The 26,209-nt window shown below is 43.3% G+C and overlaps 1 protein-coding gene across 2 annotated transcripts; it reads left to right on the top strand.

The window, feature by feature from the left end:
- Positions 1-1,155: 1,155 nt before the first annotated feature.
- Positions 1,156-14,286, top strand: mdm4 (MDM4 regulator of p53). 2 transcript variants are annotated; one of them, XM_080728829.1, is made up of 11 exons: positions 1,156-1,311; positions 1,829-1,919; positions 2,044-2,118; positions 2,846-2,979; positions 3,258-3,307; positions 4,295-4,359; positions 5,961-6,063; positions 6,415-6,575; positions 7,404-7,616; positions 8,363-8,431; positions 10,254-14,286. In XM_080728829.1, exons 2-11 carry the CDS (start codon positions 1,845-1,847, stop codon positions 10,848-10,850), a joined length of 1,542 nt encoding a protein of 513 aa, XP_080584955.1. In that variant the 5' UTR covers positions 1,156-1,311; positions 1,829-1,844; the 3' UTR covers positions 10,851-14,286. The 2 variants fall into 2 exon arrangements, with proteins under 2 accessions (XP_080584955.1, XP_080584956.1); XM_080728830.1 differs by having other exon boundaries at positions 7,419-7,616.
- The last annotated feature ends 11,923 nt before the right edge of the window (positions 14,287-26,209 follow it).

Here is a 26,209-nt window from a genome sequence, read left to right on the forward strand (position 1 = left end):
CCGGTTCAAATCCCGATTCGGACGACCTTTGCCGCAAGTCGCTCCCCATGTCTCCCCCCCATTCTACTGTCCTATAAAGACATAAAAAAATAAAAATAAGCAGGATAACTGACATTGTCCTCCTGGTCATTGTTGAGAAATAAAACCCTTCAGGATTATTATGGCACCTCCGCTATTGGCTTTTATTTCTCAACAACGATTTGTGTGTGTTTGTGTGTCTCTGTGTGTGTGTGTGTGTGTGTGTGTGTGTGTGTGTGTGTGTGTGTGTGCGCGCGCCTACAAGGGCTGCTCAACAGCGCCAATGGTCACCTAGCAGTATAGGGGGTATGTGTATGATATCATCATCATACCTGGCAGAGGTTTTGCGGGAACGCCTGAGTGGTAAAAAACGACTTTCTGGCCTTGACAGCCCATCCAAACAGGAAGGTCCTATCTGATTGCATTAAACTACGTTAAATGATGTTAACTGTTGTTAAACTCACTTTGCCTCTATAGCAGCTTATGCTACAGACAAACAAATTACACACAGTCACGCTTAGGAGACGGTGTGCCACAGTCAAAAAAAAAAAGAAAAAATAACAGGTATTTTCAATGAATCTATCATGGTTAAAATGGAGTTTGAAGTTACAGTGGGTTTGTATAGGAAGGGGGAGTGTCTGATAAAATGAATATCAAATATCTAAATACTGAATCAAGCAACTTAAAAGCTGTCCAGGGTGGTCACAAAAGCCTGATTAGACGATAAAATTAAAAGTGAAACACCCCTTTAAGTAAATGTAGTAGTTATTTTCCTTTTTCTTCTTTTTGAAAGCCTTTTTACCTTTTGTTATTGATGATATCCTATGTAAAGTACTTGTGTTCTATCCGTCTGTCATTCAATGTTAGGATATGAGATAAAGTGGTTCCTGATAAAGTGGTTCCTGTGTAAATAAGCTGAAAAGCTTTCTAGAGTCTCCTTTTAGTTGACCTTGTACCAGTGATTATTTGTGCTGTCATGAAACTGTACTTTTTTCTATTGCATACTGCTAAGACATTATTCAATCAATCAACCACTCGGTGGCGCTGTTGTGCAGTCTGTCTACAGGGAAGCTGCGTGTGCGTGTGTGTGTGTAGTGGTATCCGGAAGTTGTGTAACTAGAGCGTCATCATTTTGAATGTAACTAGGCCAGAGCTTTGTATTGTATTGTAATAACCACTGTTTAGCAGTTAGCACGTTAGCGGTGTCATCAACGGACACTACAGTCGCCGTTACGGCCGTCGCACGCGCGCAACGATGTAGCGAATTCGGAAGTAATAACCAGTTAATTTAAGGTGAGAGTTCTGTGGTTGTACGTGTTATTTGGCGTTAGCTAAAACGCTACCTTTGTTGCCCGTTTCGGTTCGTGTGCCAACCGACGTAATAGCGCGAGGCTTTGCCACTTTGTTATAGTTATTGACGTGTTGTGTACACACGTGTCATTAGCACGAGCACCGCATGCACGCGAGTTTTTGTTTTAACAGCTTGTGTTTTAGATCTATCAATTTAGTAGGTGGCTCGTACGCAACAGCTGTCGAAATGGTAAATAGCCGATCTGCAAGCTCTCGACGCGTCGCATCCGCGACGTGTCCATAGCTTGCAGATCGGCTATTTTCGACGTATGCTCGGGCTCTGTATTGTATTGACAGCTGCTCTTACAATGAACACAGTGTCCAACCGCAAAGACACTGGTCTAACAAAACTATTATTTATGCTGTGTTATTAAAGATCGATCGGTTATATTGATTGATTAATAGTGGGCCTGTTATTACATGAATACATTAATAACGTTGCTGTACGCCTGCGTTTCAGATCCTGCTCGTTTAATATGAGCTCACCATTAACCCAGACCTCTGCACCAAGCTCTCCATGTCGGATGCAACTACCCGGGGAGGAGAGTCAGGTAATTAGTATATTTAATTCATAAATGAGATGAGAAGTGTGTGGGACAGTTTTATCTTCACAACATTTACACAAAATCACAAAGCAGTGAGATAGATGCATTGTGATGCGCATGTTTTCTCCAGGTCCAGCCCAGAGCACCTCTGCTGCAGATTCTGCGTGTGGCCGGAGCAAAGGAGGATGTGTTCACTCTCAAAGAGGTGGGTTGTTGCAGCAGACACTGGCCAGTGAATATGAATGCCTGTCCAGAGCAGGGGTGGGCAATTTATATTTTCACCTTCACTCCAGAGGGCCACATTGCATATCGCTACGTCGTACTTTGTCATTCTAGTATCTCATACAAAAGAAGCAAAAATAGCCGATCTACAAGCTGCGTTTTTAGCTTGTAGATCGGCTATTTTTGCTTCTTTTGAATTGGAATCCTGAATAATCTTTTGTTATGTTTGAATTGGAATCCTGAAATGTAACATTTGAATTAATTTCAAACACATTTAGTTATATACTCATGTTAACTTTATGATTTTAAATACAAATGAATAGACATAAAAAAAACACATTTTAATACTAGTCATTAAGCTACTAATATAGACTGAAGAAATTAAAGCATGTCATGTTTAGAATTGTAACGGTGAAATCAATAATATATCGGTATTCCAGTATTAACCTGCGGGCCGCATTAAGTGAAGGTGGGGGCTGCATGCGGCCCGGGCCGCCAGTTGCCCATGTATGGTATATGAATATGAATATGAATGACTGGCCAGTGAGTGAATATGAAATATGAACAAGTGCTTATCCTGTGAATGTGAGTGCTTATCCAGTGCATGAGTGCTTTGAGTGCTTCTCCAATGAAAAATGGGTCTGTGACCCCAAACATGTCCTTTTGAGAAACGCTGGTCTCTAAATCATGTATTTTTTTTGTTTGTGTAGGTGATGCATTACCTGGGCCAGTACATCATGGGGAAGCAGCTGTACGATAAAACCAGGCAGCACATTGTCCACTGTCAGGATGATCCTCTGGGAGAACTGCTGGAAGTGGAGAGCTTCTCCGTCAGAAACCCCAGGTAGGTATCTATGCACGACATCATATTCACACTAGTCTTCCGTAGCCAGACTATTATTCCACAATCTCCTGAATTCTATATAGAGTCTCTGGAACTACACCTTTAGAAAGCTGAGAACAGAAGCTGTCATCTGTTCGTTATTTCCGTTCACAAAAATATATTTTATTTTTCGAATTTCCTTTTCTGAGACAGTATATGCTTAAACATTGTGGGACGCAACAGTATGGCAAAGAGGAATCAACATTTCTATCAATTTATTTTATTTTCTTATTTTACAGCCCGGTGTATGACATGCTGAAGAAGTACTTGATTGTGCTTGGATGTACTGGTAAGCGAGGCAGTCATTAATTACGCTTTGATGTGTTGATGCAATATCTTTCTGAAAGCAGTTAGTCCTCATGGGAGATAGAAGCAGATAACTAGACATTGATGATACATGGTACATCTGTGATTGACCTCTTTTTGTCTTTTGTTTCCTCTTTTCCGTTGGGTATGGATTAAATGTTTCATTCTGTTGCCTCTTGCATTTCATCGTCAAACCACTTTGATATCTTATGGCCAGTTTCAATACATCATGTGTTGTTTATGAGCTATTTATGTGTGCAAGAAGAGGCGATTCCTGGGAGCAAGATTCTGCATAATCTTCCCCACTCGGCCTTTAGAAAACGCAATCTGGAGTGAGAGTACATTAAAAGCATCAAGTAGAGTTGTTCCGATACCGATGCCATTATCAGAAAAGCTGCCTATGCTGCCTAAAATGCTTGAGTGTGCCAGTCTATGCCATTACGATATCAGGTCATTTATCACATGACGATATTTCATAGTAGTACTATATTTCGATTGCTTCAGTTGATGTTGCACTACTGGTTTATACTCCTACTGTACTATTTACATTATTATTTTACTAAGTTGTAGCTGCACTTAAACAATTATTATTTGTATTTATTCCTTCCTAGATCAGTGGTTCTCAACTGTTTTAATTTCAATGGCCCCCATAACCCTAAGAGTGTAAAAATGGAACCAAATGGACCTGTAGCGGTCCATTTGCTTCCATTTTGTACACTCACAGAGTTACAGACCTGTGCGGGTCCATTTGGAACCCCCTCAAGGATCACCTAGGACCACTTTGAGAACCACTGTAAGATTGTTTTAAAACACGTAACACATGGCGAGTGTCGACCGTAAGGTCAGAGCTTCTAAATACGGCACAAACAAAGGAAGAAATGGTATCGGTACATCTCTAGAAAAGAGTCATTATTAAAGGTCTGGGGGGGTTTGCTTTTGTCTTGTTACTATGTTCTCATTTGAAATGCAGACGCTGCAGAGAATCTTTCTGTGGGCCGTGAATGTGTAGAGGGCGGAGTGGAGGACCGCGGTCAGGTAAAGCCGAAGCATGGTGCTTAAGGAGAAACGGAGCACCTCAACCTTCCTCACCACTCGCAACCCGTCTGGACCAAATAGAGACACCCTGTCAGTCTCTTAACAATTTGGATGTAATGGATATATTTTGTATCGCAAGTAGAGCCCGACTGCATTATTTGACCTTTTGGATGACATCAGTATCGGCGATTATGCTGCCGATGTCTCCCTTTTTTTATTATCATTTTGCACTAGGTGTCTCAATTCGTCACAGGTGAACATTTATAAAACATAATAGACAGTCTACAAGCTCACTGCACTTTATGTTTTGGGCTTGTATTCAGCTTTTTGGTAACGTTAAGATTGTTTTTTATATGGCAAAAGGTTATACATTTTTATAGATGTTTATAAGTTAAATGTTTTTCAAATTGAATTAAAGATACATTTTCTTCTAACATAATCGGTTAAAACAACATCAATCAGTAGTCTCTAGGACTCTCTGAGAACAGGAATGGCGAATTGGGCGTTAACTTGGACACCTTAAATGTGTAATCGGCCCGGGGCTCTAATCACAACAGTCCTTTTTAGGCTTGCGTGCAGTGAGGTCGGGTGCAGGGGCTGCTGTCTCCGTTGGGGTGCAGCATCTGTACAGAGTTGCACCGTCTCTGTACAACCCCATCATGTGGTCCTGGGGCTGGTGGCGCTCCCACCGGCTCCAGCCAGTGAATGGGGGGGCAGAGTCACTGTCTCTGTCTTGTCTTCAGAGTTCTCTTCTCTGCTCCGAGCCGGGGGATCATAGCTCCTGATCTCAAATAAACCCACTGACCCACCTTACCTACACCTGAACTGTCCCTTTCCCCGTTCCACCCACCCCACCACTCCTACACCCCCTATCCACTCCCCACCACCACCAAAACACCCCCCTTTTTTGTAGATCTCCAGTCAATCCTTTTGAGACATAATCGGACCCCCCATCTACTGCTGCCCAAATCGACCTGCTCTACATTTCCGTAAAACTTAATTCTTGCATGTTTTACGCTTGTCTTCTTGGCATAACTTTGGTCTGATATTTGGTCTTTGCTGAACAAAGATGAGATCAAAAAACACACCAACATTAACATATTTATTTAAATCCACAAGATACTAATAACTGTAGAATTCTCACTGGTTGACATATCCTTAGACGTGCATGCTTCAGACCTCCCTTCCATGTAAAAACAGGCTTTCCAGTAATAACATGTATGTGTGTGGGCATGTCTGTTATTATAACGAACATCTTATAGTTGCAGACGTAGGAATCATGGCTTAGTTTTATTGTTGGAAATGGAATACAATCTGTCAACATTCATCGTCAGTCACCTTAATTGAAACTCAAGTTTCTCATCTGTCCTCTGTAACCTTGCTCTCAAACTGTCTCACTTACTACTCCTCATCCCGAAACCTTGACCCATCCATGCCCCAATCTTCCCTCCCCTCTGGCCCGTGCCCCCTCCATCCTGTGACCAATGCCCCCCTGCCTCCCCAGAGGTGATCTTGAGCATGGAGCTGTGAGTCCCCCGAGAGGTCAGTCCTCGCTCTTGTCCTCTAATCGTCTCCTCTCTACTTGTTCTTTCCTCGTGCAGGTGTGTGGAGGTGTGGCCAAAGCAGGGTTGGAGAGGGGCATTGATAGGCCCCTCCTCCACCTGCAAACCCCCTCCCAGAGACGACCCCGGGACCCCGATGAGGGTAAACAAACACACACACACACACACACACACACACACAAACTTGTATTAAACACTAAAGCTATACTTACTTTGTCGTACACATGGATTAAAGTTCTCACTCGCCATGTCTGATTTCAGTAATAATCTATAGAAGTTTTCAATGGAAGCATGGAATGCACCGTAAATTTGAAATTGGTGGTCTTTGATTGATTAATTGAATACTTTATTTTAACAGTACAGCTATTACAGTCAAAAGTGATGCTAAAAGAATAACACAAAACCCCCCAGGAGCTTGTTTCCATTGTGGTAAAAGTTTAAGAATCCTCCTTGCAATAGGAGCTCAAATTGACCCCCACGGTCCCTTCCTCAGACTCTCTGGACGGCCTGCCGCGCTCAGCCTGTAAACGAGCCAAGCTGGACGTCACGGTGGACGAGTGGGACCTCTCTGGCCTGCCCTGGTGGTTTCTGGGTAATCTCCGTAGTAACTACAGTCGCAGGAGCAACGGCTCCACTGACATCCACACTAACCAAGTAAGCAGACACGTTTTTTTTTAATCTGAAAACAAAACCCGGCCTCGCAAAAACCTGGTCATGAAATACTACAGTGTTTTTAGGTCTATGGACATAATGAGTGGAACTTTAGGGTTAAGAGTAATTTAATTATTAATACAATAAGAAAAGGGGGGCTGAAAGCTGTTTATTTATCAAAATAGGCAAAAATGTGGGGGCATGGTGGCCTTGACCCAGTACATGCCATCTCCATTTGGCAACAATGTACACAAACCTGTCACCACATTCCTCAAGGTAGTTTGTGGTCTAGTCAAGTTCAACATTCCGTTCCTTTTCAGTTATTTGTAATCATCCAGTTCCAAGGAAGCTTGGCTAAAGCCTTTTTTTCTTTTTTTCTTTTTTGTCTGACCAAGACAAAACAGTAACAACACAACATTTTAAAGTTAAGGATTATTTTTGTGAATACATATAAATGATATTACTGTCCGTGAAATAAATCAATTATGTTGGCAACTGTGACAGGAAAGTGTCAAAGGAGAAAAGGGTTAAATCAGCTGGGGCAGTGTGTGGGGCATCAAGGCCACTGTGGCCACAGGGCATATCACTTTTTTGAGGGGCATAAGGCCAAACCACGGGGGAAATATGGCAGCTATGGGCTTCATGAAATTCCTGCCCTGCTCGTCGTGCCTTTTTGTTTACTAAAAGCCAAACAGAAATGTATTTTTTATTCACAATGTTCCAAAACAGACAGAAACACAATTAAAATCGTTAATCGCAAATTATTTGAGCATCACTGAATCACAAGAGGTGGATCTGCGTTGCACAGTGACGATCTGACTGAGGTGTCAGCTGTCCCCCGCACAGGAGGATGACACGGCCATCGTGTCGGACACCACAGACGACCTGTGGTTCCTGACGGAGGGCGGCAGCGAGCAGGTGAGCGTGGAGATGAAGGAGGAGGCCGTGCTGGAGGAGGGAGCAGCGGGGAGTGCAGGAGAAGGAGAGGCCCTGCCCGACGACGAGGAGGCCGCCGCCGGGAAGGAGGAGAAAACGGATAAAGAGGTTAGGACCGTGTGACTGGAGGTGAAGAGGAGAAAACTGGGCAAAATGGGTTCCAAATTGTAGGACTGTGTGACCGACTGGAATCTTGCAATCTTGTCGGATTTGATTTTTTTGTCGTTTACTTCAGACTGATTTGCATCTGCCAAATGACTTATGGACTTGTGACATAGTCGACAGTTCGACCGACGACAGGCAAGGTTTTGAGATGACAAAACTTTTACTTTATTTTCAAAAGTAACCATTCAGTATCATACACTGCTTGTCATGCTGTGGTACTAGTGTGTTGGTCCCAACGAGCTCCTTTCTTTTCTTTTTTTTTTGCGACCCATAGTTTGAGAACCAGTGTTTGTTCAGCAACAGGAGTCTGTGTGTTCTTAATTAAACAGACAATTACTTTTACGGTCGGGATTCCAATTATATCCAATCAGGATAGAGAACTCAGAAAGGATACATGTGCAAAAGGCTCATGTAGTGATGCAGAGGTCAGAGTGACCTCATCAGTCACTCACCAACTAGCACCAGGTGTGTTTAATTGACAGACGTCAGCACAGTTGTGTAATTTGTTCAGAGCTCAGTTCATGTTTGGATCTCATAGAGACCCACTGACTCTATTGCAATAGTGTTTTAACTAAAGAAATATCATTTACCCTACCTTTCAGAATAGGCATACTAGGTTTAAGTGGTTAAAGGAAAAGGCTAGCTCATACTGTACCATAATTAAAATGGATCATTGTGTTTTTGTTCAGATGGCCGAGGATCCAGATGAGGACTCCCAGTGTCTGAGTGACGACACCGACATAGAGATCTCTACACAGGTAGGCTTATGTCCATCCGCTTCTCTGACTGACAATGTTAGCCTAGGTCTGTTCTCAACGATGCCTTGCTTTGGGCAATTTAATTACAGTATAACTTATTACTACTTCCATTAGTAATGGGTGACTTATTATTGTCCCTCTGGAATGCACTCCTTAAAGGGCCAGTTCACCTCTGGGACAACCAGATCTAATTTTATTGTTGTTTGGGACAAGATAGCGTTGTGACGGTTTCCGATTTTACCGGTTCGATCCGGTTTACTTGATGATACCGGTTCAGTTTATGAATACCGACTAAACCGAGTTGGGGGGGAAAAAAAGAAAAATATAAAATTAAAATATATCTTACACATGTAAACGTATGCTGGCGGCGTCACGTGTATTTTCCGACAGCATTAAATTCATTCTGTATTGTATTTATTATGTTTGTGAATATAGTCTACTGAGTGAGTCTAGTGGAGCGCAGATCTGCTACTGTTGTTGACAGCTCACTGCTCTAAGTCTAGGGCTGCTGTGGCAGTGACCCGCCTCCTCCTTCATTCAATCACAACTGGACACACGCACTATTGTTTATAGATGTGGTGGTGGACATTGGACAACGTGTTAGAAGCCACACAGGTCTTCATTGCGTCTTTACAACAATAGCGATGATTAACGTTGGGGTGAATGTGGTCAAATAACCTTTATTGGCTAAACTACAACACTGAGAAAGCAAGCTAGCCTAGCATGTATGCTATCTGGATACAGTATGCGAGTTTAGAAACTCTACGCGTCGCTTGCTAAGGGAAGGAGCGCTGCGCTCGCATACAGTATGTATGTAGCCTATAGCTGTTTGATTGATTATAGCGTTTTCGTGGCGGAGCCGTCCCTTTGGTGGTCCGCCGGGGCCGCGGACCACCGCGGCCGCCTGTGCCTTGCCCTTCCGTATCCATAGAGGGGCGGCACGTCCTTCTACGACCAAAACAAAAAGTAGCCGATCTACAAGCAATCCCAATCCACTGTTTTTACTCAATCCACTGGTTCTCTGTACAGCAGAGCAAACACGAGAGCATTTTCCCCATTCCACAGAAGCAGTAATAGTACAAACAGGAGACATCTCACTGAGAAGATCCATATAGATGTATATAAAATAACAGGTGGCTGTTGATTATGAGGACTCTGTAAAAGTGCTCTACAAGAGTTATAATTTATGGCTAAATCGGCACCATAAATGGGTCCGCTTCTATCTGCGCCTCCAAGTGGTCAACATCCGGTATTACCGGTTCGGTCCGGTTTTTAATTAATTACCTAACCGGTTTAAAAAAAATCAAACTGTCACATGACTAAGATCAACACAATCCTGAGTTAGAGTATTTTTTGTGTTCAATCTGTGTTTTGAGATATTTTAGCATGAATGATGATGCATTTTGCATCATATGATGCAGCATGATGCAAAATGCATCATCATTCATGCTGAAATACTAAAATATCTCAAAACACAGATTGAACACAAAAAATAACTCTTTGATTGTGTTGATCTTGTCCCAAACAACAATAAAATAAGATCTGGTTGTCCCAGAGGTGAACTGGCCCTTTAATCATATAACTTCAAAACCCACCTTACACAATCTTCTCTTCTGGGGGTCCCTGGCACAAAACATTTTCCGCAGCCAAATACATATTGTTTTAGGTGTCCTTGGCACAAAAACATGTTTGGAAAAAAAAAAAAAAAATGACTTTGAAGGCATTTGTAGAATCGGTCCACAGGTCTTAAAGACAGTGTTGATCAGTCATCTGCAGTAATTTATTGCATCCTGATGTGTCTCTGTGTGTGTCGTCCAATCAGGACGCCTGGCAGTGCACAGAATGCAGGAAGTTCAACACGCCTCACCAGAGGTACTGCGTCCGCTGCTGGGCCCTGCAGAAGAACTGGTACAAGGACGTCCCCAAACTCGTCCACTCCCTGTCCGTCCCCGACATCCCCGCGTGCAGCTCCGCGGCAGCGCACAACGACGATGAAGACGACGACGATAGCGACAACGACAACGACAGCGAAGAAGGCATCGACGTCCCGGACTGCATCAGGTCGGTGTCTGACCCCGTCATCCTGCCCTCCCATTCCACCGCCGACCGGCCGCTGGCCGCCATGGGTGGGACGGGGAAGGCCTGCGGGCGCCTGTCCTCCTTGCTGAACAAGGACGAGCAGCTCTCCAGCGGCGAGAGCCAGGAAAGCCTGGGGATGGAGGTGGAGTCGAGGCCCGAGGCCCTGTCGGAGCCCTGCAAGCTGTGTCGCGTACGGCCGCGCAACGGCAACATCATCCACGGACGCACGGCCCACCTGCTCACCTGCTTCCCCTGCGCCCGGAGGCTGCACAGGTTCCAGGCGCCTTGCCCCGGCTGCGGGAAGATCATCCAGAAAGTTATTAAGATTTTCTTCCTCTAAAAAAAATAACCTCATAACATCCACATTGACCAATGCTAAATGTATGACTTCAATAATTATTCAACCGTATGGTTGAATTTTTATTGAACCCTTTAATTTTTTTACCAGGTAGATCAATTAGGAATTATTTTCGGGCAAGCCCTGGACTCACGTAAGTTGCACTCTTAACACACTTAAGAAAACACCATCGTACATAAACGCACTCAAATAAGCACCGTCATAAGTAAGACAAGCTCAGTAAAAACAATCATACATTATACACACTCAAATAAGCACTGAGACACAATCAACAGCTGGAGCGTTTCTCTTGGTTGCATCACACTGCCTCTGAACTATAATTGGGTACAACCTGAGACATCTTAGTGCTTGAGACAATATTTTTTGTTTGACCACATTTCATGAAAGAACAGAGGTATTTATTTATTTATTGGCAGGCCACCTATTGCGTGTACAGTATAAAAGCTAATTGTGTGCGTGTGTTTTTGTTTTTTTTTGTCATGATGAAGGCTTTATTTTATTTTTTTATTAACGTCGAGTTGCTTACATTATCCAGCATATTATAGCGGAATGTTATTATTCCGTAAGCTAATTTGTTGCTCTTCTTAAGCTCATTTTGTTTCCAGAGTGGTTGAATGGTGCCATATACACACGCCAATCGGTTGTTTGGACCTTTTTGTGTGTGACGCATTTCCTGACAGACTGATGAAACGCGCCGATTCACTTCGGGCCTCTTCAAGCCAGTGTTTTCCTCTTCTCCGCCGCCTTGCAGTTCTGTTCTCGTTCCTGACATCCAGTAGAAGAGTATTAGAGGCTGTTTGTTTCTGCTCTCCACAGTTCTCCTCATGGCTTCCTTGAAGAGCTTAGGCCAGGGGTCTTGAACAGGGGATCCTCAGAGTAAATACAGGCAAATCTTTGTGTGATAGGATTTATTTCTTCTTCTTCTTAACGTTAACCACTTGAACCCCAGCATTCCTGTTCTGAGGAGAACTTAAAGGGCCACTTCACCTCTGGTACAACCAGATCTTATTTTATCGTTGTTTGGGACACAATCAAGTGAATCAACACAATCCTGAGTTATTTTTTGTGTTCAATCTGTGTTTTGAGATATTTTAGTATTTCAGCTGTGCTAGTGATGCGTTTTGCATCAACTCAGGATTGTGTTGATTGTGTCCCAAACAACAATAAAATAAGATCTAGTTGTCCCAGAGGTGAAGTGGCCCTTTAAGAGTAAGACGAGACACTGTGTGCTTGTAGATATTTTTGCAACGAGATTTGGTGTAGAGGGGGGAAAAAAGAGCAGACTAAGTACAAGGTGAAAGCTCAAGTATTGACGGTTTAAGTGGTTACATGTCTGACATACACTGATGACAGTGCTGTCAAACAAGTCTATGAAGCTATCTGTGAAATCTAAGAAAAAGTTTAATCTTCAACACAACGATCCACAATATGTAGTGGGCGGTCCCTGCTTCTCAGCTAAAGGGTCATTGACCTGGAAACACCTTGAGAAAGACCCCTGTTCTAGGCTTTAAAGCCTTAATTCATGCTGACGCTAAAAGACTATACAATCCTGTATATTCAACAGAAAAATGCAGCACCCACACAGAAACATTTCGCATGGCACTAATTCGCCGAAGTATGATTCCAGCATGCGTCCGGCAGCCCGCTTTAATTTTTTCCCAACATGCCTTTTTCCCTCAACATGGGTGAATGTATTGTACAACACAAGCGCGGTGACTTGTTTATATGTTTGGTCTCTGTCAATATGGTGTTTAAATATGTAGGATTATAATAACCCGCTTGAAAAATGTACAGCTGAAGAAATATTTACTATATTTATATCTTCAAGGGAGTATAATAGTCTTGTTAATGTATATTGGATATTTACATTAGCCAAGCTGCTGAAAAGCTATAACGTATATTTTACCCTGCAGTCTGTTGTTTAATTGGTCAATTCATGACTGAGTGAGTTCTAACCTCTCTGGATGTTGAGAGTAATTAGCTGTTTCTTCTGTTGTATTTAATTTATTTATGTTCATCTTCGTAATGAACAAGAAAAGGTAAGAGCCAAAAGTCTGCACTTGTTCCCATTCATAGACTTATGTCTTAACATGAATATTGTCGCTGTCGGGCAGAAACCTCTTACCCACATTTTAAACTTTTTTTTCCCCCCTTCTAAATTAACGCCCATGAAAAGTAGTAGATCTGCAGGGGCGTAACTTCGAGCTTGTAGATCTACGACTTTAGCTATTTTTGAATCCTGAAAAAGTATGTTTTTGGACTTATGTGGTTCACCCGACAAACGATATAATCCTGAAAAGGAGAAGAAAGGAAGAATTTTGGCAGTGCTTCCGAAGAAAAGACCAGTGTTTTAAAAAGAAATCCTTAACGCTGGCGGTGTCCCTATATTTTTACGGACAACAAATTCTCACAAATGCCATAATAGGCCTAACATGTTTAATTAATTTATACGTCTTGCACCGGTGTTGCACCACAAGGATAGCACATGTACAAGCCCGCAGAACGACAACGCATTGTGAGCTTGTAGATCTGCTAAGGCTATTTTCACTGTATGACAGCACCGTGCTTGAATTTGGCGAAGAGGTGTGGGAGGTGCTTAGTACTTATTTAGAGTTGAGAGCTTTGATTGAAGCCTTACACTGCCATGTAATGACTTTGTTTGATTTGAATTTGTATGTCTTTTATGTGGCCTTTTTTGGGGTTCATGTTTGTTTCTGTTCCAGTTGTTTCGGATGATTAATATGTGTTCGAGTGTTTATATTTTAATAACGGATGATGCCGGTGGTATGGTTTTCCCTTCCTGTGCCTGTTATCTGCCCAAGAAACGCATTTCTTTTTCAGTAAGATGTGAGCTGTTGTCCCAAAAAAGACTTATCTTTAATCTCACGGCTAAAATTGCACAGAGACATTTTCACTACTTTATAGACTGGTGATGTTGCTTGTAAGACGGATATGATGGCTCAGATGCTCTCTGTGATCAGCTTTTCACAACGTGTGCTTCTAATGTCCACCAGCAGGTGGAGACAAGTCTCAGTATTGTATCCGGTGCCTAGGCTAACGCAGTACAACACCAGTATTACATGTTAATATGATGTACATACATAGAGCATGCCTGTCGTCATGACTAAATCCAGTATTGGTGCTGGTGTCAGAGCTATATTAGCAAAAGCAGTAGACTTTAAAAATAAAAAATTATTAATAGAACGTATTATATTGAAATAGCCCTTCCAACTATTACACCTATGGGGAGGGGGAATCAAAGTATTCACCATTTTAATACAGGTCTGTAGGCGTCGTGATAACCCACCCCAGTTGTCTTATCATGACGTTTAATAAGTTCCGATCTTCAAGAAGAGAGAGATACAAGTTTTAGTTATGTGATTATAACAACCTCAATAAATAAGGTACATCCAAGAGTTACTTTTTTTTGTCATGTCGTCGTTCCCCCGAAATGTGATCATGTGAAATGTTTTACCCATTACATTACTATCAAGTCTGTCAGGTTGAAACCTCATTATGTAGTATTCAAATAAAACATAAGGCACAAGTAGCAGGTCTTCAGGCTCAAAACGCATCGCGTCTTGCTGTGTTTCGACCATGTAAATCTGCTACTTTTGATGCCGCTGTGTGATGAAAAAAAATCTAATCATCAATAATTACATACAATTACAGAGGGTGTGCTGTGTCGACTGGTAAAGTGACACGCGCGTGTGTGTGTGTGTGTGTGAGGCTAAAGAATAAGTCATTGTATGACAGTACAGCTGTCATGTGACCTCTTGGTGTGACAGGACAGCCTCAGCACCTGCCTCTGCTCCTGCTTACCAGTGGTGTAAAGTAACAAAGTACATTTACTAAGTACAATTTTGAGGTTTTTGTACTTCCAAGTATTTCCAATACTTTTACTTATACTCCATTACATCTCCGATCCAAACATTTTACTCCACTACAATTATTTGAATAATACTGGTTACTTTGTAGATTTTGATTATTACCAGTAAGACACCTTAAGGCCCATTCCCACTAGGTTAGATCATAGAGTAATTAGGCCTATAATACGTAGGGCCAGATAAACGGATAGAAAATGTCTGCATTCAAGTGGATGGTAAGATACAGATAAATAATATCTGTGACAGATATTTTGTATCTGTATTTTACCATCCACTTGAATGGAGACAGATATTTTTTTATCTGGCCCAGTGGGAATGGGCGTTTAGGGCTAGCCTGACTGCAAGTGTCAGACTCTATCACACACTTTGTTACACACCACCCACCAACAGGGGGTGGTGATGTGCGGACTGATTTATCAGGCTACTTTAGGGCGCCCTTGGCGCGTGCACTGCACACATCCGCCTGGGTCACGGCAGACTGCTGGGCGAGCGCTAGAGTTCTCAACGGGCCTGAAAATTAAGAGTAATAGTAATAAAAAAATAAAAATATATTGTTTTTCATTGAGCCCGAGGCCCTACCCGGCCCTACTAATTAGCATACATTTTAGGCCCTACCCTACCCTAAATGTCGGTCGGGTTCGGGTATGGTCGGGTTCGGGCAGAATTTGAGAACTCTAGCGAGCGCTGGCGCTTGGGAATGGGATCAACTTTGCACAGACCTGGTTGGTTGTTAAAGTTGGACAAAATGTGGCCATATCTTCCCAAATATGGAGATGACTGACGTCTGACATCATATAGATGTTTGACGTCATAGACCACATGATGACAATATGTCCATATATGGGCATTCCCAGATATTGGCCTAATATTGATGACATCAGGAATCTCCATATATGGGCATAAAAGGGACAGGGACGGAATTCATTTGCAAGTGTGACTATTGATGACATCAGGGATCTCCATATACCGGTATGCGCATAAAAGGGATTGTATGATGTCAGACGGAATTCATTTGCAACATCATTGAGATGTCAGAACAGGTCAGCTATATCCTTCTGCTGAGCTGGGATGGGGTTGGCACGCACTGTGACGCACTCACAGGATCTGGATGTTTTTATAGTAAGCTGCAACACGTCGCAATGCAACACATTGTGAGCTTGTAGATCTTTTCAAAATATATGCACACATTTTGAAAACTTGAAATGACACATTCTGCATAATGAGTATACTTTTCCTTTTGCTACTTTAAGTACATTTTGATACCAATACTTTTGTATTTTTGCTCAAGTAAGTTTTGAATTCCTCGCCCCTCCTGGGTAATGGAGTATTACATTGCAGTATATTGATACTTTTACTTAAGTATAAAACACTCGCACGCATAATGTACGCACAAAAGCACTAGTAATCATTGCTATAGTGTTCAGTAATGGCTCTTTAATAAACAGAATATACAATTTCAGCCAATCAGGAGAGAGTATTCAAATCTCTCCTGATTACCAGCTTCATTTTTATAGTTCCAATGTTGTCTGCTCATTTCTTTTTGTCGTCACTTCCAATTTCACTGGTTTAATCTGTATCCTGACTGAACAAACACACTATATAGCAATGAGTAGCCTACTACCAGAATATAGGCCAACCATTTTGTTACTGAACAAATAACTGAGAGATCAGAATATAGAGCTATTTAACACTTCATTTTAACCAAGGAAAATCACTTAACTTTAAATGACCCACTTTCAATCTGATGTACCTGTTTTGGCCATGTGATATTGGCAAATGTTTTCAAGCCATAAGCCCAGTGTGTCACATTATGGAAAGGCATTCATGAGCTTGTAGATCAGCTAGGCCTAGCTAGCTTGTGAGCAGGAAAGAAAATTAGGGTGATGTACAGTAGACACTAGAATAGGAAGTTAGGAACACAAGAAACGATAGATAAAGTCAAAGAACAAGATTTGTGGGCACGACCCACAGGTTACTTGAGAACCACTGCATTAACCCATTCAGAACGGGTACACTATATTGTGTATAATTATTTTATGCTTTAACTATTGAAAAATAGCAGATATACAAGCTCACAGCGCGGCACCAAGTGCCGCGCTGCAAGCTTGTACATCTGCTATTTTTGAAAAAAATTGAAAATTTGAATTTTGACCTGATTCTATAAGTGTCTTTTGAATCCTTCTAAGGTTTTTTGAAAAAACGATGTTTCTATGTCAGCAATCTGGCTAGCCATCGTCAAAGAAAAGGTCCTTTTCACTTAACTGGAGCTCAGTTAATCTGTTCTTGAGAGACTACTATGTCAGTGGTTCTCAAACCTTTTCATGTGAAGGACCCCCAAAATGATATTTATTTGTCCACGGACCCCCATCTCAAAATATTTAGTTCCAGGGACCACCCAGAAGCAAAATTTTAGTTACAAACGTTGGCTTAAAAAATACATTATATTCAAAGATTTGCACCCATTTTCACAACTTTTTCAAAAATAGCAGATCTACAAGCTCGCAGCGCGGCACTCGGTGCTGCGCTGTGAGCTTGTATATCTGCTATTTTTTAATAGTTAAAGCATCCACACATTTTCGGCCTAAATATGATGTGTAACACTGGAAATGGCCCGAAAAAAATCAGGAGACCTCAAGGGGAGGTAAATGTAATTGTTGTACATATTTTCGTCCAAGCTCACAACGTGTCGATGTAGATCGGCTATTTTAAGAATTTTTTAATGTTTTTCAAAATCGTAAAAATGGGCAAAGACGTTTAGGGATAAGGGGTAAGGCATGGACGAAAATATAGCTGATAGTGTTTTTGTTGATGACATGTATTATTGTGTTATTTTGTATTCTACACTATGTTGACAAATTGAATACATAGGACCACAATGGCAACAAGTCCCCAGGACCTTTTGGTTTTGTCCTGCTGGTGCTGGACTCACACATATGCGTGAAACATCTTCTCCGTATCATCTGAGAATGGCCACTGGGGGCGCCGTACTAATGCATTGTCAATGGAAGGTTGTTTGGTTTTTTGTCGTTGCCGTGTCTCTAGCTCAACCACAGCCTGTCTTTTGGCCAAGAGACACGGCAACGACAAAACACCAAACAACCTTCCATTGACAATGCATTAGTACGGCGCCCCCAGTGGCCATTCTCAGACGATACGGAGAAGATGTTTCACGCATATGTGTGTGGTGCGCCTTATAGATGCATTTCTGGTCCACGTTACATTGATTGCGACCGAAGGTCGCATTTACCCTGAAAAACCTTGTCGCTTGAGTGACCTTCCTTCCTTCCTTCCTTCTGTAACCTTCCTTCTGTACAGGGAGTGATGTCAGTGTGATGTCAGCAAGTTGTGACATCACTTCCTGTACGGGGCGGCTACACGAAAGACTAAAAAAAGGTACAATGTGTCTCAGAAAAGAAAATGTAACAAGGAGGTGGCAACGGGCGGCTAGATAAAGTTATTAGGCCTGGATCCGACTTTAAGTCGACGCACAGGATTCCAGAAGTGTAGCGCTTATTCGCTCTTGTATCAAACTGGTACTCGAAACGTTCTTAGAATTTAATATATATTTTCTAAAGTAAATATGGGGGCGGCTGTGAAAAAAAGAGAAGAATAAAAAAGAAAAAAAGGAGGAGGAGGATAAAGATACCAAAAGGAGAGAGAAGAAAGGGTGGATGAGGTACAATGTGCGGTATCCTCCTTGTCAAGCTCGACATTGGGCATTTGGACCTATACATGGAGAAATGGAGCAAACCTGTTTGGCCTAAAGATGGAGATGTGGTACAGAATGACTCATATATGGGCATAAAAAGTATGTCATGTGACATCACATCCTGTACAGACAGTCAGACAGACAGCCATTGACTCCGGCCTAACAATGGCTACTGTCTATGACGGTAGTCCCATATGACATGATGGACTGGACTATCTCCATATATAGTGTTCTCCACATCTCCATGTTTAGGCCCTATCGCTCACACCCTAGGTGGGGTTGGCGATAGGGCCTTTCTGTGTAGAGTTTGCATGTTCTCCCTGTGTCTCAGGGTTGATACCCTCACAAAAACATGAACAAACTCCCCCCAGAATGACAACAACTAGAATCGTCAGAGAAACGCTGTGGTTGGCCAGATAGTCAAGAATTGGCGCGACCTCGCCCTTTAGGGCGAGGTCGCATGTCACACTGAGGTCGCATTCCACCCTCAGGTGTCTTACTAGTAAGAACTAGATGCACGCGCAGGTCGGTACCAAAATCTGCCAATGAAACCAGCGCTCCCCAAAACAACAGGTTTGGGGATTGGTGGGAATTGATTACATGATACAGTCACCTGTGCATTTAGTCTCAATGTTTGTAAACAAGAAATGGGTCTATAGCCAGTGGTTCTCAAAGTGTAGGGGGTCTAAATTGACCCATACAAGTCTGTAACTCTGACGGTGTACAAATGTCAGAGACCTTGAAATGTGGAGGTTTGAGAAACACTGCTTTTAGCCATAATGTCTTACTGCGTATGTCGTGCTGTTTACATTTCAATTTAATATATAATGGTAATTGTTTCCCCTTTGCTGTTGTCCTTGTAGTGAATTGGATTAAGGAGTCTTTCAGGTATGACGCAGGCAGTTGAACAGATGAGACTGACTTTGAATAATAAGGAAAAGGGTTTATTAAACAAAGTTTCAGCAGTCAACTGTGGCGATCCTGCCATCGGAGTGGAGTCGAGGCAGGGGCATCGTCTCTGTGGTTTACAGGGTTTTATAGCACTCAGAGTCCTAACATCAGTACTAGTGTCTATCTACATGCACGTACTTGAGATAAGGCAATTACATGTTCTGTACACATTCCCTTACATGTGTGTGGGCCTGAGACTGCATGAGAGTGCCTTACGGAACATCTATACCTATGGTCAGTGTGGATGTACACGTGTGGGTCCATAGTTCAATTAGTTACTGCCACTGACCGCTATCTAGAGCAGTCCTAGGCAGCCCGCAGTCCGCTACCTGTGTGTGTGTCCAAATTGCATAACACCGATATCTCTGTGTGTGTACAGTATGTGTGTCAATGGTCAAACGTGCTGTATCGGTGAGCTGGTCTGTGTCCTCCTGTGTGTATCTGGAATGTGCCTAAGGCCGTGTGTGTGTGTGTGTCTGTTGGAGAAACGCAGCAATGGGTGTGAGTATGTGTGTGCGTGCATGAGTGATTGCATATGTATGTCTGAGACACTACATCCTCTCTACATTGAACCTGTCCTGACTATTTGGAGCAGAGGATGCGATTAATAGCCTACAGTCAGTGCCCAGGGAGTAGTAGGGGTTTTAAATGTCTTGCTCAGTGGTTCTCGACCTGATTATTTCGGAGGGTCCCCAGATGATTAACTTAATGTGCAACACTGTTTTCTCACTCAACAGTAAACAAACCAACATACAGTTTAAGTGTACAGAGGGTATCTGCACATTTCTAAAGTGACAATTTAAGGACTTTTTAACGTCTAAAATGATAAATTAAACATTGGCCAAACTGTCAAATATTAGCGGCAGAAATAGAGGTGAAAATAGACGATCTGTCATAGATGCTCACAACGCCTCTGTGAGCATGTAGATCTGCTATTTTCACAATAGAACCGTGTTATTCAAAATGTAACTTCTTTCTAGTGCTCGTAGGGTGGGGCTCTCCAGTTAAAATATGATTATTTTGGGGGTCGCGGCCTGAAAAGGTTGAGAACCACTGGTCTTGCTCAGGGACACTCAGACTGATGTGGGCCAGCTTGGGGGGGTCAAACCAGCAACCTTCCAATTCCCAGACGGCCTCTCTACTCTACCCGCTCAGCTACAGCAACAATGTTTGTACTGTAGAATTCTGCATATGTAATAGCCCATACCAAAATGGCCCCTGCCTCCCCTGTAACTAATTCAAGAATGGACTACTGGTTTGGTCCGTGGCATGTGATGCGTCAGAGCAGGGTTGGAGGCCGGTGGCACATAATGCAGTAGAGGAATGGCATATCAGCCTGGTGACGCCGTGTATACCCACCACGGGCTGGGCAGCTCCAGAATGGCGCGGTCCAAGGGAGTGGTAGGTATGGGGGGGTCTTGCATGTTGTTGCCATGACTACAGCACAGCGCCATCCCAATAATCCCAGAATAACATTTAACACATTCTGGTGTTCATCCCCTCCCAATGGTGCGCGCGACACTTCCTAGAGGGAAAATAGTTAGAATATGAGCTCCGTGCTGCAGAGAGAGCATTGCTCCGATGCTTTGCGGAGAGACATTCCTACCCATGAATATCTTTATGATTCATCTATTCTCGGGGCCGGTGCCCCTCGCCCTGGCCCAATTAAGATAGAGTGGAAACATGGATCAGATTCCTTTGCAGAGTTTTTTTTTTGCCCGCTCTGCTCGATGTGCCTTTTTGCTTCAGCTCGAGTTATTGTATGGTCTCTATCGTTAATTGTGTCACACGAGAGGGGAGCGTTGAAGGCATTGCATGATATCAAAGCTGTATCAGTGATATAAGGAAGGAGGGAGACTGGTGGCCTGCAGCATGCGCGGTATGTGTGTCACTCTCCCTGAACGTCTGCATGCCTTGCAGAAGCTGTTTACCCTCCCAGTGTCTCTGGATCGTCTGTAACGATATCTGTTGTCGCTAGAAACCTCTGCTCTCTCACCTACACACGCACGCACACACACACGTACACACACACACACACACACACACACACACACACACACACACACACACACGCACATTCCTTCTGTTGTGTCCGGCTATTTGGTCGCTCCAGAAACCAGGCAGCTAAATTTGTCCATGGTGCTGACATGGGAGAAGGTCACTTGGAGCCGGAGATAAACAAAGATGTGGGGAAAGGTGGGGTGGGGGGGCCTGGGCTTGGGGGGGGCGGGTCAGCATATTGATAGATAGAAAGAAAGAAATGGTTGATTAACAGAAAATGGACAAATCAAAGAAAATAAAGGTGTTACGCGAGAGGAGAGCAAATGGAAACCTGTTATTTACGTCGAGCGACACACCAACGTACGACAAAGTAGCCTAGGCTATGAAACCAGAAACCAACTATGTCCAAAATATAAACTTTTCAGGAAATGAAAAAAACAACAACAACACAACACTGCCTCATCAAAGTTGGTACAGAATGCTGACTTAATACATTGTCAGATACATGTGTCCTTATATTGTAATCACTTTACCCAAATACAGCTCAAGTGGAGTTGGGAGGTTTTTGACCATTAATGTGGAGATAATTGTTTTGTCCATCATTGATTAGAACAACGAAGTCAGACGAGAAACAGAACCTGAGTTGGAGTTTGGTGATTTGATCGACAGTTCGAGGATCCAAGAATCCACGCTGGGCACACCCTGGTCAGAATAGCCGATGAAAACGGCATGAACCTACAGACACCGGAAGTGGCGGAAGTGCTGCGGTTAACGGAAGTTACGTCATGCGTTGCAGTCCGTTTACATAAAGATTGTAGCTCTTAACTCCCTCTTAATAGGTGTCCTTTGGTCAGAATCCATGTTTTTGTTTGGATATTGTTTATTACGAGCGCAACCGATGGGTCGGGAGAAGTAGAACAGCTGGCCTTCGCGCCGCTTGCAATGTCGTGGACAATAACTGAATGTCGTGGTCGTGGACAATAACTGTGACATCTAACCATAAAACGAGCGCTCCCTTCCTAAACACGCTTGGTAATCTGTTAGACGCATGCGGTCTGTTTACATCCCCCAGCGAAACAAACCAAAATAGTTCGTAGCTCTTAACTCACTCTTTAGAGGATTTTGAGGACAATTTCAACAAAACAATTACAGAAGTTTGTAAAGTGCACAAGATTCCCTCACTGCAACGGATTTGTCTCAAGAATGTACTTCTTGACCGGGACGTTCTAGCCTAGAACACCGCACTTGGTCGAAAAAAGACAACGTTCACACGGCGGAAGTCTTAGGAGGTTTTGTCAGAAGTGCTTTTCAATGATTCAATATTTGTAAAACACACACAGACGTAAAGGTTGTTCAATAGGTTTATTTTTTTATTATAATTATTTGTTTTTTTAAGATTTGTTTTTGGGACTTTTTATGCCTTTATTTGATGGGATAGTAGACAGACAGGAAATGGGGAGAGAGATGGGGAGTGACGCCGCCAGGCTACACAAAGCCCATGTGGTATGCGCCCGGACCAGTAAGTCAGCGGGCGCCCCTCAATAGGTTTAATAAATTAGAAATAAAAAAATGGAGATAGGAGTTTTGCACCCGATAGCGGCCGGGGGAATCATGGTTTAGTTGGGAGCGTTGAGCGGCACGGGACAGTTTCAGTATGGAGCTTTGACTTTCCTCCAGGTCCTCCGGAGCCCCTTGGGCCAGGCCAGAGGAGACCGATATGGAAGCACATGTGGAAAAGCGAGTCCTCCGGACTGACTGGGATCACAGCCACCCACGCATAGTTTCCACACCAACCCTCCGCTCACGCCTCCACTGCATCACTCGACAGGGGTGTAAACTTAACACCCAGACACACACACCGAGGCGTCCTCCTCTATCAAGCATCACCTGGCTCCCAAGGCATTCAGCCGTGTATCTCTCGGGAGCAGCTATGCTGAATGTGGTTTACACTATGCTAATATGCTAGGTGTAAATTGCCCCCCAAATTGAGCTGGAGAGCTTTTATGAGGGCCGAGCCCTTGCTTTCTGCAGTCCTCTGTGTAGAGTCATTTCTCTGACTGGAAGGCAAACGTTAGAGCAGTGTTTCTCAAACTTTCACATTTCAAGGTCTCCCCTTAACTCTGACAGTGTACAAATGGAACTAAATTTCCATTTGTACACTGTCGGAGTTACAGACTTTTTACAGACAATTTAGACCCCCTAAAGGAACCCACAGAGTCCCTGGAATCAACCACTGCGTTAATTAGAGCAAGTCCAGTATAGTTTGTAACTGGATTAATGGAAGCTCACATAATTATAACATGTTGGGACAAGTTGCGAGCTTGTAGATCTGCTATTTTCACAGAATGTTGCCCCCCCCCCCCCCCCCCCCCCATAATAGGGACTTCAGCGTCAAGTCAACAAAAGGCATTTCAAGTATCAAACCGTAAATCGTTTTACTCAAATAAGCACAAATGTTACCCCTACATAAATTACCAGCATTGTTGGCAGCAATGGAATATGAATTGTTTATTTTTGACAGTGAATAAGTTAAAGGGCTGCCATGTGGCGTAAAGTATGTTAGTAGGAAGTGGGCTATGTGTGTGTGTGTTAGTGCCATCCAGTGAGTGGGATGCCGATGAAGGGAAGGGCAGGCAGTGGTACGACTGGAGGGGGCTCAGTCCATTCCTGCGATTTAACATGACACCACTTGCACTAAGACGGCGACAGCTGCGTATGCGCATGCCGGCCATTCTGTTTGTTGTAGGGGATTATGCCACGATAAAAGCCCCAGTGACGAGCGGCGTGGCTGGGCCTACAGAACTACTGTTTCGCCCCGACTTACCAGGCTTTTGCCGGGGCCTCCAGAGCCCTGTGAAAACACAGGTGGGGACACTTCATTCTGAAGCGGCAATGAATGGGGGTATTCTAATGATGATGAACCTGACAGGAGTATATAGTGAATGAATGGGGGTATTCTAATGAGGGTCAGCCTGGTCGGAGTACAGTGTCACATCACCTTTGCTCATCAGTCAAACGAGGCGACACTGCAGCTTATGTAAGGTTCATTACTCATCGGAAACAGTCAAACGCTGGGCCACAGTAGTGGTCTAATGAACTCTGACATGCCTCTCCCATTCACTGCTATAGTATGAAAACACAAATTGACATGAATCCAAAATACACTGATGATCGTGTTGTCAAACAATGAAACGATACGGAAACTATGATAAGGTTGTGGGGGTCCCTGCTTCATCTCTCTCTCTCTCAACTAAGGGGTCCTTCCTTGGCCTGAAAACATTGAAGACCCCTGCTCTAAAGTGTTATGCAGTCACAGTGCTGTGTGGTGCACTGTTGGACACTGCCCAGCAGGACAGCACAGCATCACAACCATGTGAGCCCACAGACCTGGTGTCAAGCAGCTCGCTTATGGATGAGAGGTTGTCATGGCAACATCCACCATGGAAACAGACAATTTCAAGGCTTTCGGAGACTTTAGTGCCGTCATGTCAGAGGAGAGACTGAGACGGAGAGGACTCAGTGTTAACCACTTAAACGCCACACGTTGTTGAGTGGAGTCCCTCAGGCCTCAATACTAGTGTATATTTCTGTTTTCTCTCTACATCAGGGTTCCCCAATTAGTTTTCCCCAAGGGCCGATTATGTCTAGGGTACCAAGCCGAGGGCCACGACATTGCAGGGGGCGACGGCGGCGTTCCCGCTACTCCAGCGACTGCGACAGTTCAGATATCGTCGTTGTCGGGTGAAAATCTTGTATGTCCACTCCAAAACCATTCCTTTTGCATTTATCATTTTAAAAATGATTTAAACTAGTGAAAACAGACGATCTACAAGCACACAACGCCTCGCACCGCGAGGCGTTGTTTGCTTGTAGATCTGCTGTTTTCACTACTTTTGTGCGACGGCCTTGTATGATTTGCAAAAGAACGTACAAATTTGGATATACGAGATTTCCACCCGACAACGACGATATACTAGTGTTGTTGCTGCTCTAATACCACCATTATTACTGGGGTTGGTGGGGGCTAGACAGTAGCGGCCCACGGGCCGCCTATTGGGGAAGCCTGCTCTACATTATGTCATAACAAAATTACAAATGTTTTCACAAAGTCGGTGGTTTGGTTGATTAAGACCAAACCGACCACAATGAATCCATAAATTGACTGGCCCTACTCCAGAGCATAGCTTTTAAGAATTGACTCGAATTGGAAACTGTCTTTTTAATTTACTCCATGGATTTGTCACAATTTGAGTCTTCTGTATGCCTGTTACTGCGTATCCCAGTTACATGTGTTCAATTCTCCTAGCGCGTAGTGATTCTCGGTCGCAGTATTAAGTCACACAGTGTTCATGCCTTGCTCCTAGTTCCTTCCTGGTCCTCATAGTTGGGGCGAATCCGATACTTCCGTGATCACGAGAGCAAAGGTCCGTTTCTCAGTGGTTTTGTCAACTATGAAGGTTAAATAACAAATTGAGCTCCCATGTCCCTCGCAAAAATGTGGGCAAAATGTTTGACAGCTAGGGTAATTTTCAGTCTCATTCACTTACTATACACCATACTATAAAGGAAAGAATTACTCCCAAAAAATCTGCTTTAAGTTGGATGTGAGGGGTCCAACTAGTTTTTTTTAATTAATCTGAATCCATTGCAAGCATTTGTTTTGCATGAAAAACATTCCTTGGGCTAAAAACGGACTCCAAAAGACTGTGAAAAGTGATGACTCATCACTAAACCATAGTTTTTTTTGGCCGTTTTTAGCCCAAGGAATGTTTTTCGTGCAAAACAAATGCTTG

This window comes from Nannobrachium achirus, assembly GCF_963921795.1.
Source record: "Nannobrachium achirus genome assembly, chromosome: 6".
NCBI lineage: Eukaryota > Metazoa > Chordata > Actinopteri > Myctophiformes > Myctophidae > Nannobrachium > Nannobrachium achirus.